This window comes from Maniola jurtina, chromosome 16, assembly GCF_905333055.1.
Source record: "Maniola jurtina chromosome 16, ilManJurt1.1, whole genome shotgun sequence".
Classification (NCBI taxonomy): Eukaryota; Metazoa; Arthropoda; class Insecta; order Lepidoptera; family Nymphalidae; genus Maniola; species Maniola jurtina.
Window position 1 is genome coordinate 1,735,882 of NC_060044.1, and position 17,572 is coordinate 1,753,453.

Consider the following 17,572-nt stretch of genomic DNA (forward strand, 5'->3'; position numbering starts at 1 on the left):
TATAATATTTACATAAATTCAATTAATCATCTAAGTAATCTATAGCTTATTTACATATAGCTGCTGGCTTTTTACTGGCTACTAGCGATATTTTAATAATTTATCACAGTATTTAAATCGGAGGTACTCACCCAAGGTGATATGGTACCCATGTTGTGTCGCTTTTAGGTGCTTTTTGAAATTTCTATAATATACCTATAATACTTACGTATCACATAATAATTATACGGGGTTATTGTAGAAGAAATCGCTTATGTAGTAATTAGATATGCTGAATAGAAAAGTAAATAGGTATATACTATATACTTAAAATTTTAGATACTTAAAAGTACTCAAACAGTATCAAAAATGGTGCAGTACCTACTTAAATATTTCAATTACGAAATGATTTCGTTTGATTTTTCGTATTAAAATATTTTTTATGACATTAATGTCCACAAGCACCTAAATAGTAAAAGAAAATGATATTTTTTTAAAGAAACGACCTATTTTACGTAATAAACAATTTGATAAGAAATATTTTTTTATCATTGATACAAAAGTTAAGGGCTGTGAAATTATTACATATCCGATTTACGATCATCTACCTAACTACCCTATCACAATTTTAGATACTAGCAAATACTTGGAATGCATTCCGCGCCACCTTATAGTATACGCTGATCAAGTGAGAGACATTCCCGAAAGTCTCAACGACAATTGTACAAAGTAATATTTATCTGTGCATCAGCATAGATAAATATTAATTTTTTATAGGTACCTGATAGGTATTTGAATACAAAACTAACGAATTAAAGTAAAACCATATTGAAAACCTGAAAAATTCCAAATCAGTGAACTAAGTACCTAGGTACTAATAAAGGTATTTCCCTTAGAACGAGATTCCTAGGGGAATCTAATTAATAGGTATTATTATGGTTTATATTGCAGCATATCTAAAAAATATAACTATAGTAAAATTATTAAATATAGGTATTTTCTTGATCTATATAGTATATATATACCTAATATTAATGTTATTCGTGTTAGATACGTAGCGAGCTTAAAAATTATTAAAACCGTTCTTATTCTAATGGACCACGACCATTATTTGGGCCAAAATGAAAATTAGTAACTAGATAGTTGATCCTATAACAGGTGTTGTGAATTTTGAACCATAGGTTCGATTATTATATTAGATGGTTATTAGCTAAAAAAATATATTAAAAAAGAAATGGTAGGCTGGCCGCACTGTTAAGAAATCGCGTGCTTTACTCACTTAATTTCATAAGCATTTAGTTTTGCTCAAGAACGCGACTAAGGTACGAAATTAAGTCAAGATCCACCCTAATTTGCTTGCCATAAAATTTATCGTACCTACCGTTAATAGAAAGAAAAAGCGAGTGTGATTCTAGCAGCAACTAGTGCCTCTCAGTCGCACGACTAAAAATCAAGTTGGTCGCTTCAGCCAACCATTACTTTAATCCATGTGCGGCCAACCATAAAATAAATTCTAAAAAAAAGTCCATATCATGTAAAACTAAGAGTACCTAACTACCTGCCTATTTACCTAAACGTATGTACCTAAATGAATTCTAAATTAAACTTCTGTCTTTTACAAATATGTTACCTAGTAGGATACCTACCTACCTATTTCTGAAAATGAAACCTGTCGTCGTCCATTTTCTTGTTACGCGTACTTAGGTACATTAATATAAAATTATTATATCAGATGGTGTACTATTTGTCTATTTACCGATTATTGATATAGGTACTTAGATTAAACTGTATTTACATAATAAATATTTTCCCCAGCAAGTATTCTTTTGTTTTATTCAAAATTTAAAGACCAAACTATATCTAAAAGTTCTTGTGTTGGGTTTTTACGAACTTGATTGCAAACCTAGGTTATAGGTATATACCGTGTACCTACTCATCACACTAATATTATAAAGGCGAAAGTTTGTATGTGTGTGTGTGTGTGTGTGTGTGTGTGTGTGTGTGTGTGTGTGTGTGTGTGTGTGTGTGTGTGTGTGTTTGTTACTCCTTCACGCAAAAACCATTGGACGGATTTGGCTGAAATTTGGAATGGAGATAGATAATATCCTGGATTAGCACATAGGCTACTTTTATCCCGGAAAATCAAAGAGTTCCCACGGGATTTCGAAAAACCTAAATCCACGCGGGCGAAGTCGCGGGCATCGGCTAGTAACTATATATGGAAGAACCACTCAGTACGTAACTCATCAAATTTTACTAAAAGTAAAAATGCGAAATTGTTTGTTCGTTGCAAAGTGGACGCTATCAAGATAAAAATGTAGACGCCCTCTATTTAAGCGCCTGTTTTATTTCAAAGAGCACCATACATTTTGTCCCGTCTTGTTCGGGCGCCCAGGGCGCTTGCCAAACCCCATAGATGCATTATAAGTAGACTTGCAATGAATAGTATATTCGGCAGTATACCGAATACCGAATATTCGGCGAGGCCCCTGACCGAATAGCCGAATATTCGGCAAAAGTATTCGGCTGGATTTTTTTATTAAATTGGATTTAATTATGTACCAATGACTACTTAATAAATGATTATAAAAGAAATGAGAACCTTACCCTTCTAAATTTTGATTACCACAATAAGTATTCAAATACATAGAATCCTCCATTTTTCCAATTCAGAAGATGATTATGTACCTTTGTTATGCACCAATGACTACTTAAATGATTATAACAGAAATGAAAATATGAATATATACGTAATCAATCGATTTTAATTTTTCATTTTACCAATTATTTCTCTATGACAAAATATATTATTTAAGTATTCGGTATTCGGCCGAATAATATGTAGATATTCGGTATTCGGCCGAATATAATAAAAGCAGCCGAATAGGCCGAATACCGAATAGTAACCGAATATTCGTTGCAAGTCTAATTATAAGTATACTATAGCTTATGCATAAACTGTAATAGCCCAGCTAGCTCACTGGACGACGATATTAAGGGTGACAGTGGAGTAATTGGATTGAATGGGAAAGGCATAGAACCATGTCGGTATGCTCTCGGAAAGGCCTGTCCAGCTGTGAACGCAAATGAGCTGATGATAGGTTTTATGTAAAGATAGTGATAGCTTAGTGGTTAAGACGTCGACATCCTATTCGGGTGGTACGGGGTTCGATCCCGGGCATGCATATCTAACTTTTAAGGTGAACGCACACTTAACCGAGTCGAACGAAACGAATTTTAGAATTATGTAACTATATGAAATCTCATGAAGCCTCGCACACTTCCGATTCGGACGATTCGACGTGGGGCGAAGTTTCTAGCTCGTTCACACAGGCTGTGTAAGCGTAGACGTACCGCGTACTATTGCGTTGTAATGTATGGAACTGTATGAAACGTGGCACACCGCTTGCGTAAAGCGTGGACGTATACGTAACCCGGTGTGTTAGGGGTGTACGCGCGTCACGTGTACGTGCTTGGTGTGAATCGGCCTTTCATAAGATTTCGTATATTCAGTATTCTAAAATTCGTTTCGTTCGGCTCGGCTAAGTGTGCGTTCACCTTTAGGAGCTATGTGCGTAATTAACTCAATTATGCAAATACCTATTTATTTTAACGGTAAAGTAAAACCTTGTGAGGTAGGTAACCTCCGTGCTTGAAAGGTCTCCATGTTCTCAAAGGTGTGTGAATTCGGCCACTGCGCAATCGTCCAGCGTGGTGGATTGTGGCCAAACCCTTCTCAATGATGATGTAGGTAGGTACAAAGGAGAATCAAAACACAAAGTTCCATGAATCACTTTATTTCCAGGATATATTGATAAAATGTATTAGATAGGTAACATAATTCAACATTTCTACCAGCGTTTTTCACTCGACATATTAATATGTGGGTGGATTGACCTGATCTATCACCTGTGTTCGTTTTTGCTAACATTCTGGTTACTTCTGTTTGCCAATTATAGCGCGTCCGTCCGTCCGCTATTGGTTGTTGCCTACGCGCCATGTTTTGTACCGCGGATTATGAGCGAAATAGCACGAGTCTCTGTGGTTCTTGGGTTTAAAATCTAACCGTCGAGCAATAAGGTTTGCATTTTATTGGTATGTCTTCATACAGTTTAGTCTTTAGTCTGGTTTAGTCTTACTAAAGTCAGTCTAGGTTTAGTCTGACTAAAGTTAGTCTAGTGCAAACCAATTTTGTCGATGCGACTTATAAAAGAGGTAGTACTGGAAAATCATAACAATTCCCAATAATAATAAGAACTAAGAAAATTAAGTGGTGTAAATTAAAAAAAAAAAACAACACTTTTTAAATTGGGGCATTTATTTTTATGTGATATTTATGATTTACTATCTAGGACATAAAATATTCTTATTTTTTTCATTTCCAAAACATTCATTCTCAACAAAGAAAACACGGGCAGAAATTAAATAAAAAAATATATTGACGCTGATACCATTAAAACTAATAAACTTTAGAAATTAGTGCATTTCGTTCATTTTACTGGAGTATGAAAGGGATAGAAAATATGTATTTGTACTGTAAACTAGGTCGACCGCAATCTTTCTATCCTTTTCTTACTAAAGTAAAAAAGAAAGAGATGCACTAAACTTAAGTTTCGTTTAGTTTTAGATACGAATCGTGGCCATAATTTCATTAAGAAGTAAAAAATCGCGGTTCTTCATAAGTACAGTGAACACTTAACATTTAACATCAAAAAGAACAATACTATATCTTAACAATAGTCAAGTTTTTATTCATACAATGGTAAAGTATTCGGTTGTAACTAACAAAATCTAAATTAACAGATCTAAACATCTGAAAATTCTCAATGTATTGACATTGAAAGTGTGTGTGTGTGTATGTATATTGTATAGTCCTTACAAAATGAGTTTTCAAGCGCCATTTTAACTCTACGAGTCAAATGTCATGTCAAAAATACAGTTCACTTTTAAAATACGGACTAAAATCGTACTTTTAAGATAATAAAGAAGCAAAAATTAAAATGGCGCGTGAGAACTTATTTTTTACCATGGATGTACGAAATAATAATAAGGGTTTTTACTCATTATATTGCTGTACGTTGGTATGCCTTATGGTTCCTCTAAAGTTATATTTCTTCAGATATTGTTATTCGTAGCTTTTAAGCAAAGTAATACTTGTAAGGGATTAGTCCTGTCAATTTAGTTTTGGTAAAGTTTAGTATACAACCGAATTCGCATCAATAACGGCCTAGATACGCTCGCGGTTATAAAAAATCAGTCTAAAATATATTAAGGCAACTCGCAGACAAACGTGCACTTTTTAGTCTGTACTCTGTACACGATTTAAATAAAATCAGGGAATGACATTGACAAGTAATGTGGGTATTATAGTCCGTACAAAATGACTTCTCACTTTACTATCTCTATGCTTCTCACACACCATTTTAGCTCTATGGGTCAAATGTCATGTCAAAAGTACGGTTGATCTTTAAAATAAGGACTAACAGCTGAGATACACCAAACGCGTATGCAGCACGTAAGCGTAGACGTAGCGCGTGCCATGATGTTGTAATGTATGAAACTGTATGAAACATGGCATACCGCTTGCGTGGCGTGAACGTTCGCGTAGACGTAATGCGTGCAGTTATATCAAAGCACTACGCGTGTCACGCGTACGTGCTTAGTGTGAATCGGCCTTAAATCGTATGCTTGACATTTGACATAAAGTCAAAATGGCGGGTGAGAAGTCATTTTTTATGCATTATATTTCTTTCATTCTTTATTTGAATTTTTTTAAAGATATATTTCACTCTTAGGCTGAGGTTAGACTTATGGGGCTACGTATTGATTATACGATCACTTTTCACTGATAAAATAAAATATTCCATCAGTTTGAACTGCCAGCTATCATGCTACACAATCTTAATTTTCAGTCAGTTTTAAATAATCAGTCAAAACTGTCAGTGAAAAGTGATCTATGTATAGTACGCGACAGGTCGAGATGGCAAGCAGGGTATGAGGCGGGGGATGTCCCACACACCCGCAGTCTCGCACCAGATTAGCGTAGGGGCTGTGTGGATGTGCAGGACGTCCTCACTCCGATTGCCATCCCGACCTGTCGCGTACTATAGCCGCCATAACATACCTACGTCTAATGCTCATGAAATGAATTGTTTTTTTGCAAAAACACTGAAAATGAAAATGTTTTATTTGTACTTAATTTAATTTTCTACTGAATTAAAATTGAAATTGGTAGTTAATTGTGACCTTTTTCTGCAATGTCAATAAAAGTAGTACAAGAACGTCAGATTTAAATATTACGTAATAATTATGAGAACTTTTACAATATATTTATTTATTTAGCAGTATTTTTTTAAGAATATAATTTAAATTTTAAAGATCAACTCGGATGATTTAAATCCCCTTAAATTCGTAAAACTCAACGTGCTAGAGACCGCGGTCGCGTTCAAACAATACGTCAATGTTTGTAATAAATATATTCCCCAACAAATAACAGCGGTACTATTATTAGATATTACAGATATTATATATATTAATCGGATGCACAACACTACTGCAGCATAGGTAACTAAAAACACTGGTGCTGTATAGTACGCGAAAGGTTGGCATGGCATGGTGAGGACGCCCCGTACACCCGCACAGACCCGCCTCATACCCCGATTGCCATCTCAACCTGTCGCGGACTATAGCTACATTCCTTTTTTCCAGTTCATAAATGTTATACATTTCGATTTTAAACGATGTGATGATGAATGTAAGCACTAGTTAAGTAATTCAGATTCTTTCAATTTTTGTTTCATGTGATTTTTTTTAATGCCAAGATTTCTTTTTATAATAATTATTAATAAGTACTTAGTTAATTTTTCCATTCGGCATCATTAAATAAAAGTAGTGTTTGTTTAAAACGAATTTTATCAAATTAATAATGGAATAAAAAGCAAGCATACTATGAAGATGAATGATTGAATTTTGCTATGATTTTTATCTATATATTTCATATAAATCATTTTAGAAATAAAAATCACGATAGTTAAATTGAATTCTAATCAAAATTGATTCGATATCTGTAAAATAAAAACTATGCTGAAGCAGTGTATACCCAGCTTTATTTCCCTACATAACTTACTTTTTTACCAATAAAATATAATAATACACATTTTTGGTGTGGAAGGGACTAAGATTTGTTTTTGGGAGACAGTTTAAACTTAAAATTAAATTTAGTGAAAAAGTAACAAAAATAAAAAAAGAAACAATGTTACGGTCGAAGTCCAAAAAGTGGGCAAAGTTGACACTGCCCGGGTATATTTTCCGAATATTGCATAAACCTCGAATGATAAACGAATTAATTCCTTGCTTTAAAAGATGATTTATTATTAATTCTGCTTGCCAAGTCGTTTTCAACACTGTTGAACCACTGGTGAGCCAAGGAAAAGTCAGTAAAAATTGATTGGGCGTATATTTGTCACTAAGACGATTTATACTTTAACAATACTTTAAGTTTAACAATGCAACTTTTAAGCACATAAATAGTTTATTATTGGTTCTGCAGTAAACAAAACATAGTCCAGAAAAAGGTCATTTTTTACGATCCAAAAAAGAAGTGAAGCATTATTTTGGTAATTAATCGTTATTCGGGAACTCGGACACTTTAAACAAAGTCGACTTCAACCGGGCGGTGTAAGCTTTGCCCAACTTGCGCACTTTGTCCGTACATAAATTATATCACTTAACAAAAGCCCTTTCATACAACATTGAGATAATATGCCAATACCGAAGACACAATTTACTGCTTTCATGGTCACCATATTCATGATGTCGTTCCGATCTTCAATGGTTTTTTGAATTTCCTCTGCTTTGCGATCAATTTGAGCTAGTGAGGTTCTGTGATGTGTACTTGCGTTCCGGAACGTTCAACTTTTGCTTCTCCTTCTTTGCGAACTGCAGGTGCAGCGTACCGCCACACAGCTCCCGCGGCCTCAGCAACTTCGGCCATGTTAGCTTTTTTTTTTTCTCTCGTCTGGCTTTACAGAGATTAGCCAATGTCAAGTTTGTAGTTATTTATAAGTTAGGGGAACTATATACAGTACAACCAAATTAATAATACGCATAGAAATCTTCGTCACTGTTCGGCAACGGTCGTATGATACACATGATATTGACTCCTATTTGTTTATAACAAGGTGCAAAATGCAAGTGCATTGTTTAGGGCTCTTACGATTCAATGATTCGGGTGTTTCTGGGAATGCGACGAATTTTGCACCTTGTTATAAACAAATAGGAGTCAATATCATGTGTATCATACGACCGTTGCCGAACAGTGACGAAGATTTCTATGCGCATTATAATTTGGTTGTACTGTAAGTATGCACTTCGTTTGTGGCGACGCTCGCCGACACACGCGCGGCGTCCCTTTAGAGCGCTTCCCAGTCAGTTCCACCACCAAAAACACCAGTAAAACACAAAAAAAAAACACTCCAAAAAGGCAGAGCACGCGCGCCAGCAAACGCCAACACAGACGAAGTCTCCCATGTTAGCTTAATTGATTCCTTTTTACCGTTCTTCTGTATAATCGACCATGAAAAAGTAAAATGCGTTTTTCGGTGGCTTCTTCGGCATTGTTTACAATAGAGCATACATTTTTACATTATATACAGTATTTATTTACAATGCACATACATACATTTTGAAGCGTATTTTTTTGTATATACATTTTGGAATTATCTACACGTACATTATGGTTTGTTCGTTTAGAAAATATATCCTCAGATTATTTTAATTAAGCTCACAATTTTTTTTTTTTTTGCTTTAACACCACATTTAAATGATTTTAATTTCTAAACAAGCAAGCCATAACTCAAGATTAATAAGGAAGAATTTTTTTACAAACACTTTAATTTTACATGATTGTAATATTTTTTACTCTTATTCCATCAGGAAATCAAAGTACATAATTCGAAATCACAACATAGGCCAAGAACCGGCCATAATATTTCCTAACAATTAAATACATAAGGAGTTTTTAATCCTGACTCAACCATACTAAATTCTGTTCTACACAAAACTAAAATAAAAACCATCTTTTAATTTTTTTTTATTAAAATTTAGTGTACAACAAAATTTGTATCCAAAACATATTTTTTTTACTAATCAATAATATTACAGTATAGGTATTTGGTCTAGTCCGAGCTTTAGTCTTAATTTTAGTATAAATTTATATTATAGTGAATTAAAATCACAATTCTCAATTTGGTTTGGCCGGCCACACATTATGAAATTATCAGTCTAAAGAAATTGGGATTGGCTAATTCAGTCTAACACTGAATGATAGCCATCAAGCTCATTTGACATTGGTTGGTTCTACATTGCTGCTTCATTGTGTGATATTAAAATATTTATTCATAGAAAACCTTTGATGGATTAAAAATAAATGTCAAATGAGCTGGATGGCTATAATTCAGACACTGAGTTAGCGAATTAGTAGGCTGGTCTGTTAAGGTTAACACTGCTGATCATACATTCTGTTCCCAAATGTTGCCGGATCGGACGTACTCTTCTAACATTCACAGAGCGAGTGCGACCGAAATATTTCTGATAAAAGTACGCTTTTCGATAGCTTTTAAGTTGTGCATGAGATCTTATTGGTTGTTTTCATATTTTCACTGCAACCGTAAAGCCGGCTCGTCAATAAACATATACGGCGTCGTCTCACGCCGTGAGCTTACTATGCGTTCAAAATGTGAAGGGCGAATCTACACTTCAAGTCCTGCACGCAGCTCTCCGCAATGGGAACGAATCTGTTGTCTATGACGCTGTGAGTGTAATATGCGATTGCATCCTATACCTCGCTCAGTGAGTACGCGAAGCCGTTGGTCCATGGTCTAATCTCTCTCTGGTCGTGTCGGATTTCCGTCCCATCGGGCTATAGTGAGGGAGAGAGAGCAACTGTATTTTCGCACGTACGTGTACTATATCTCCCACGCAGTTGGCTAATCTCTAAATAGATTGGCCGGCATGGCCGAAATTTGGTCGGAAGGATTATTATGCGTTTAAAATGTAAAGGTGCATCTACACTTCGTCGCCGAGGTCCTGCACGCAGCTCTCCGCAATGGGAACGAATCTGTCGTCGATTTGCAATAACAGGATGCTCTTGTCCACATGAGATCGCAACTTTGGGTCCCGGTGGCTTGGCGTCCATTTGTGTACCACCTGAAAATACATTGTCGAATTTTGGAATCGAAATATCTAAATATATGAAAGGAAAAGGTGACTGACAGACTGAATAACTGACTGTCTGACTGACATATCAACGCACAGCTCAAACTACTGGACGGATCGAGCTATTCACATGCGAGCTATTGTGACGTAGACATCCGCTAAGAAAGGATTTTTGAGAATTGAATGTGGACGTCCACTATTGGACTTCCTGTAGGCCTTCCCTAAAGAGCGCCACCAGTCCCGGCCCTAATCCAGCCAATTCCCGCTAATCGCTTTATATCGTCGGTCCATCGTGCTCCGGAGGGCGTCCCAAACTACACTTGCTTATACGCGGTCTCCACTCAAGGACTTTCCGGCTCCAACGGCCATCGCCTCTACGACAGGCATGACCTCCCACTGTCACTTCAGCTTGCTAATAGTTTGGGCTATGTCAGTGACCTTGGTTCTCCTGCAGATCTCCTCATTTCAGACCTTATCCCTCAGGGTAACTTCTAACAGCCCTCTCCATAGCTCGCTGAGGAACTTTGAATTTGTGGAAGGCAGTTTGTCAGTGTCCACGTTTCAGCACCATAGAAGAATCAGTTATGAAGACATTAGCAAAATATAAGAACTTACCAATCCATCCATCCCAGCCTGAGGCACCCAACTGCCCCAATAGTTCCTCCCTCCTCTTTCTCTCTGGTATTCCGAAGGCCACAGCACATCGATCCGCCTCCCCAAGTTTATACAATCATAGACACCCAAAGGTTCAACTATCAACACTTTACTACCTACACTTATATTCACTTTTAATTCACTTTTCCCTGAGTCCGATCGTTTAATTTTAGTCTTTATCTCCTTAGGTTTAGGGTCCTTTTTCGTTTCTTTCTTTAAGATAGATTCTTTGTTAGAAATGTCAGAGTAGTGCGTTTCCTTCAGAGGTATGACTTCAGGCTTCTCGATGTACCTTCCTGTAAGGTCGCGGTAGCTTTCTCTTTCGTGACGTATTTCCTTGGTGACCTTTGACAGATCTTTAGATGTACCCTCATTTATGAAGTATCTGTGGACAAGATTGGATTATGTAATTGCATAATAGTACATTACTGTCCAGGCCGGAACTATATACTGTATAGTACTTTAATAGCTAGTACTGCCCGAGGGTAGTAAAAGTTTACTTTATAGTTTTAATAGCTGTGAAGTAAGAAACACTTTACAAGCCAATGTATTGTAAAAAAACCGGTCAAGTGCGAGTCGCACTCGCACACAAATGGTTCCTTACCATTGTACAAGAAATAACACCTTGATTTTTTTTTAGTTTTCATGGTAGCTATTTTGGATGGATGAATAAAATGTCAGGATATTAAACTATTTTCGGTTTATGGGATGACATGTTCGATGAACAATGAAATGGTACGATATTGTTATAGTGCGAGTATGTCTGAGACCACACGATGCGTTTATTTATTTATTTTTGATGATTTTTTTCGCGTTTTTTTTTGTTGTACCTATCTTATCAGTAATCGCAGTACTATCACCTGTCTTCTTTTTTGCTAGTGTTCTGGTTTCACATTGTATATACCAACAGTGATGGTATGGTCGGCATGGTAGGATGACTCAGTGGCACTGCTAACCGCCCATCGCAACGAATCGTGTGGTTTCACTGTATAGTAAGTATAGTTAGTATGAGCGCGGGTCTACCTGGTGAAGCTAGCTTGCCTGGCGTTCCTGTTGGCGATGATCTTGCAGTCCGGCAGCGACACGTCCAGGCCGCTCGCGCCGGCCTCCTCCAGGGACGAGCCGGAGCCCGAGCCGCGGGAGTCCCGCGACGCGCGGGTGCCTGACACCTGGTATAAGTATAACGTCCCAGTATAAGTAGTCGTTTTTTCTCCTAACTGTGGCACAATCAATGCAAGCTGCGGCAATCACTAAGTGGGTCTACAATATAGCAATAATATGTATTTCATTTTTTTTGTTTAGTTAAAGTTTATTGTAACCTGTTATTATATAAATATTATAAATAAAAAACTAAAATTAAATTAAACATCTTAAACGGTCTTAAGACTTGGTATCAATATTTCCTGCAATCTCAATGGGGGATCCAGTTATTCCGACAGGTGGTGCATAAAATAAACTACTATAAAGGTAGTATAGTGTTTTAACTGGCACAGTATGGGAAAATGCAAAACCATATGAGATACATGGGAACTGTCTAAGAAAACTTGAGCTCTTTTTTTGTAACAACAATTTTGGCATAGTCAATTTTTTGGTCAAGAAACGTGAGTTGTCAATAAAAATCAATGAAATTGACTAATTTTTTTTATAATGCCGATCAACTCCGACATTGTATCGAAAGAATAAAATCGAGATTTCTGCGCAAGTACATCGGCGTAGCTTATACAAGTGGCAGTACTGTACCGTAATGTATAGTACCTTAGCACTAGCGGCGCGTCGCGGCTGTTCCCGCCAGCCGCACTCCCAGCCCCCAGCAGAACCCTGATACAAAACACGGATTATGACGATGACAATTTGCATTTCAAATCGTATTTTATTGAGATTTTTTTATTGCTATTGTTATCATATGTACAAAGTTTAATTTTTTTGTAAAAAAGCGAGATGGATGTCAAACAAGCAAAATATACTTAAGAAAATTCTAAAAATGCATATATTGCACGCTATGTTACCTGTCCGTCGTCCCCGTGCCTCGGGTCGGCGTGGTCGGGCGGCCGGAGCGTGTCCGACACGGCCAGGAGCCGGAACGACGCCGGCAAGCGCGAGTCACGGCGTAAGCGACTTCGGTTGCCCGGCTACATTACGTACAAGTAGTGTTATTTTATCTTTTTAAATAATGTTTTTAGTCCACAGAATACAAATCTTTTCCAAGCCAAAAGGCCTAAAATTGTAGGATAAAAAGGTGACATTTAAAAAAAAAAAAAAAGAATATTAGCCATGTTAAATCACTAATATTCCCCTTTCCTCTCCAACTAAGAGTCAGGCTTGTGCTAGGAGTAGGTACGACAATAGTGCAACGGGCGGGGTTTGAACCGTCGACCTTTCGGTTTTCAGTCCACTCCTTTACCGGTTGAGCAATTGAGGCTCAACATTGATGAATTTTAAGTGGAGTAAATGTGGGAGTGAATGAATGAAGCAGTGTACCTGTGTGCGCGCGCGCAGGTTGCGGTCGCGGCGCGCGCCGCGCTCGTCGCCGCGCCGCCGCGCCGCCTCCGCCACGTCCGCACACGTAATATACACTGCGAATATAGTTACATCTATATTTTCATTATAAGCTAGCGTACCCGCATACTAAAGTACCCATGACTTCATCCGCATGCACTACATAGATTTCAAACCCCTTTTTTACCCCCTTAAGGGTTGAGTTTTCAAAACTTCTTTCTTAGTCATCTACGTCATGATAGCTATCTGCATATCAAATTTCAGCCCGATAGGTCCAGTAGTTTGAACTGTGCATTGATAGATCAGTCAGTCAGTCACCATTTTCTTTTATATGTTTAGACTACTACATCAACGGCTTAAGCTCACGTGAATGATCCATATGGTTAGTATCGAAGTTATCGAAGTCATTTGTGGGTATGAATGTAATCTTTACAATAAAATTCACAACATAATCAATTTTAAACTGCCTTGCCTTTACACTTTCGGAACGGGCCAATTTGATGTTTTTTTGCATGGGTAATGGATATAGAATATAGGTATAGACCTGGAAAGTGACATAAAATACATAAATCTCACCCGGCTCTTCCTGAGACCGCTCGTGTGAATGTTCCCTCAACAAGCCAGCGAGGGACGCGAGTGTAGACGAAGTCGGTTTACCTGCGCTCGACAAGCTACCGCGGGTTCCAGCTAAAATATAATAATACATTATAGTCCAGAGATACTAATATTGTTCATTATATCTATTTTATTTTATATATAACAAAATAATACATTGAACACTAAATCGCAATTTTTGCACTTATTGCATATTGTCACCGGCCACCACGCATCGTACATAGGTCGTTGATCTCCGGCTCCTTGCTCTCAAGTCTACATGTCCGAAAGCTTTGGATTTGACTCGTAACGCTTATTGCGAGTGTCAAAACAAGTGGCATGAATGGCAGTATTTTAACGTTTTTTATAATTTACTAATTAGAAGCTTGATTTTTACAATTGTAAGGAACCGCAGACTTAAGTGTTTGATACTGATTTCAACTTGATACGTCCACGCGTTCTTGAGAAAAAGGATCTTGACTCTTGATACTGACTCACAGATAGTCAGATTCTTAACTTAGTGATCCAAGAAGGATACACGTTTTTTTACCTTTTGAGGTACGGAAGCCTAACACAATCCAAATCTAAATTATTTTCAAGTCTAAAGGAGTTTTAATTAGTTAATTTTACCAAGGGAGGCGGCGTGGGACGCGTGCGAGGCCAAGGACCCCCTAGTGGGGGCCGCGGGAGGAACATTTCTGGAAGGCGCGCGCCCCGCCTCCGCCGTAGCGGCCTCGCATGCACCGCTCGAGCAACCCTCGCCGCAACGACGTCGTATCCTGTACAAAAAGAGGAAACCTGAACTATTTTCTGGAAAACGTTTCAACTCATAATTAAATTAATGTTAGACAATAGGGTTAACTTATGCTAGACGATGGGGTTAACTTATACTACACGATGGGATCAATTGATGGTACACAAGAGGGCCAAGTTATGCTAAATAGTAATTAATGGATGACAGTAAGTATCTTACAAAAAAAAATCCTTTAAACGTTTCAACCCACAATTAAATTTATGCTAGACAATGGGGTTAACTTATGCTAGACAATGGGGTTAACTTATGCTAGACGATGGGGTTAACTTATACTACACGATGGGATTAATTGATGGTACACAAAAGGGCCAAGTTATGCTAAATAGTAATTAATGGATGACAGTAAGTATCTTACAAAAAAAAAATCCTTTAAACGTTTCAACCCACAATTAAATTTATGCTAGACAATGGGGTTAACTTATGCTAGACAATGGGGTTAACTTATGCTAGACGATGGGGTTAACTTATACTACACGATGGGATTAATTGATGGTACACAAAAGGGCCAAGTTATGCTAAATAGTAATTAATGGATGACAGTAAGTATCTTACAAAAAAAAAATCCTTTAAACGTTTCAACCCACAATTAAATTTATGCTAGACAATGGGGTTAACTTATGCTAGACGATGGGGTTAACTTATACTACACGATGGGATTAATTGATGGTACACAAAAGGGCCAAGTTATGCTAAATAGTAATTAATGGATGACAGTAAGTATCTTACAAAAAAAAAATCCTTTAAACGTTTCAACCCACAATTAAATTTATGCTAGACAATGGGGTTAACTTATGCTAGACGATGGGGTTAACTTATACTACACGATGGGATTAATTGATGGTACACAAAAGGGCCAAGTTATGCTAAATAGTAATTAATGGATGACAGTAAGTATCTTACAAAAAAAAAATCCTTTAAACGTTTCAACCCACAATTAAATTTATGCTAGACAATGGGGTTAACTTATGCTAGACAATGGGGTTAACTTATGCTAGACGATGGGGTTAACTTATACTACACGATGGGATTAATTGATGGTACACAAAAGGGCCAAGTTATGCTAAATAGTAATTAATGGATGACAGTAAGTATCTTAGAAAAAAATCCTTTACGTATGATTAGATGATGTCCACTACTCGGTGCGCGTGGATTTAGGTTTTTTAAAAATCCCGTGGGAACTCTTTGCTTTTCCGGGATAAAAAGTTGCCGAAGTCAATTTCCGGTGCGTAAGCTACCTCTGTACCAAATTTCATATAAATCGGTTAAACGGATAGACCCTTAAGAATCCCGTAGGAACTCTTAGATCCCCAGGATGTAAGCTAACTCGTACTAAATTTCATTTAAATCGGTTCAGCGGTTGAGCTGTGAAAACGTAGCAGACAGACAGACACACTTTCGCATTTATAATATTAATCTGGAAGCATGCAATATAATATTAGTATGGATATGGATGAATTGTGGACTAACCTCCGCCACAGAGCAACAAGATGGTCCCGTATGGAGCTGACAGTGAGCGGCGCGCCCACCAGCGAGCACAGCTGCGGCGACGTGTCGGCGTACGACGTGGTGAGCGGCGACACGTAGATCGGGTACCCGATCGGTTGGTCGCACGACGAATTGATTATGTTACGTAGAGCCTGTGCAAGAATAACAAATCACAAGATAAAGTTGAAAACTAAAAGCATACTGCGATCATCTTCATAAACGTTGAAATATTATGTATGTTTTTTTGTCGGTAGGTATATTTTAATGTTGTTGTATATACATGTGTTACGCTGGACGACTTCCATCATCAGCGAAACGTGCCGAGAGAGTCAAATAACACCATATACAGAATGCAGACTACACTCGAAGCCTTCGTTACCTAGCATCGGTGCGAAACGGACGTAGACACCTATTTTTAATTATACTTATCATGTACAATTTCATGTAAACCGATTAATTAAACCATTTTCACCACCAAAGGGATTTCTACTTTCTCTACCAGCTCTGGACAGTCGTCCTTCCGTAACTGGCGCAGTCTTAAAGGATAGTCCTGGATGTTCAAGGTCGTCGTGGTGCATCCCCTAAAAATCAGGTCAACGCCTTCAACTTCCTTGTCAGGACTAGAGAACCTACTAGGAGCTACTGTCATAGGAGCTGCCGCTGAAGACTTCGAGTCATACTGGAAATCGATGGATCGAAGCTCGCCAGCGACTTTGGTTTTGTAAGTACTTGAAATCCTTTTTATTGGTTGTTATATTAACTTTTGCGCAGGGTACTATAATATATTTCGATTTTTGCTCACCCGCGTAGTTTAATTACAGATACTATTTTAATTTGATGAATTTTTGTTAATTAATTATTCGATATATAATTTTTACTTAGTTATATAGAAAAAAAAAAATGCCGGAACTTAGTCAAGTAGAACTGTTAGATAGAATAAATAAGTCTCTTAAGTTTTTACCGAATTTTGATGGAAATTCTCACACACTAACTAGATTTATAAATTTAGCCGACCAATTAGTACGCTCATTTTTAAATCCCGCTCAAGAGTATGACCTTTCAAACCTTTCCTTGATTAGTGGTATTCTTAATAAAATTACTGGATCTGCAGCAAGAACCATATCAGCCAACGGAATTTCAGATGATTGGAATAAAATTAAAGCTACACTAATTAACAGTTTTTCCGATTACCGAGACGAAATAGCTTTACTTACAGACTTATCATATTTAATTCAAGGTTCTGATACAGTACAAATCTTTTACGAAAAGGTTCAAAATTTACTCTGCACACTTATTACTTACGTAGAGCTACACGAAACTGTCAAAACTACTGTC

At 37.2% G+C, this 17,572-nt stretch overlaps 1 protein-coding gene across 4 annotated transcripts in view; it reads right to left on the reverse strand.

The window, feature by feature from the left end:
- Window positions 1–8,744: 8,744 nt before the first annotated feature.
- LOC123873355 (pecanex-like protein 1) overlaps window positions 8,745–17,572 on the reverse strand; it is a 35,479-nt gene continuing 26,651 nt past the window's right edge. For 2 of the 4 annotated variants that reach the window (XM_045918179.1, XM_045918178.1), the window contains exons 18-26: window positions 16,220–16,389; window positions 14,569–14,717; window positions 13,921–14,031; window positions 13,327–13,421; window positions 12,855–12,977; window positions 12,604–12,666; window positions 11,890–12,017; window positions 10,810–11,233; window positions 8,745–10,185 (exon numbers count right to left, since the gene is read on the reverse strand). In XM_045918179.1, the coding sequence (XP_045774135.1) occupies window positions 10,045–10,185; window positions 10,810–11,233; window positions 11,890–12,017; window positions 12,604–12,666; window positions 12,855–12,977; window positions 13,327–13,421; window positions 13,921–14,031; window positions 14,569–14,717; window positions 16,220–16,389 (1,404 nt within the window). In that variant the 3' untranslated portion in view covers window positions 8,745–10,044. Of the gene's footprint in view, window positions 10,186–10,809; window positions 11,234–11,871; window positions 12,018–12,603; window positions 12,667–12,854; window positions 12,978–13,326; window positions 13,422–13,920; window positions 14,032–14,568; window positions 14,718–16,219; window positions 16,390–17,572 lie in introns of all 4 variants that reach the window. The other 2 variants (XM_045918177.1, XM_045918176.1) reach the window with 1 other exon arrangement.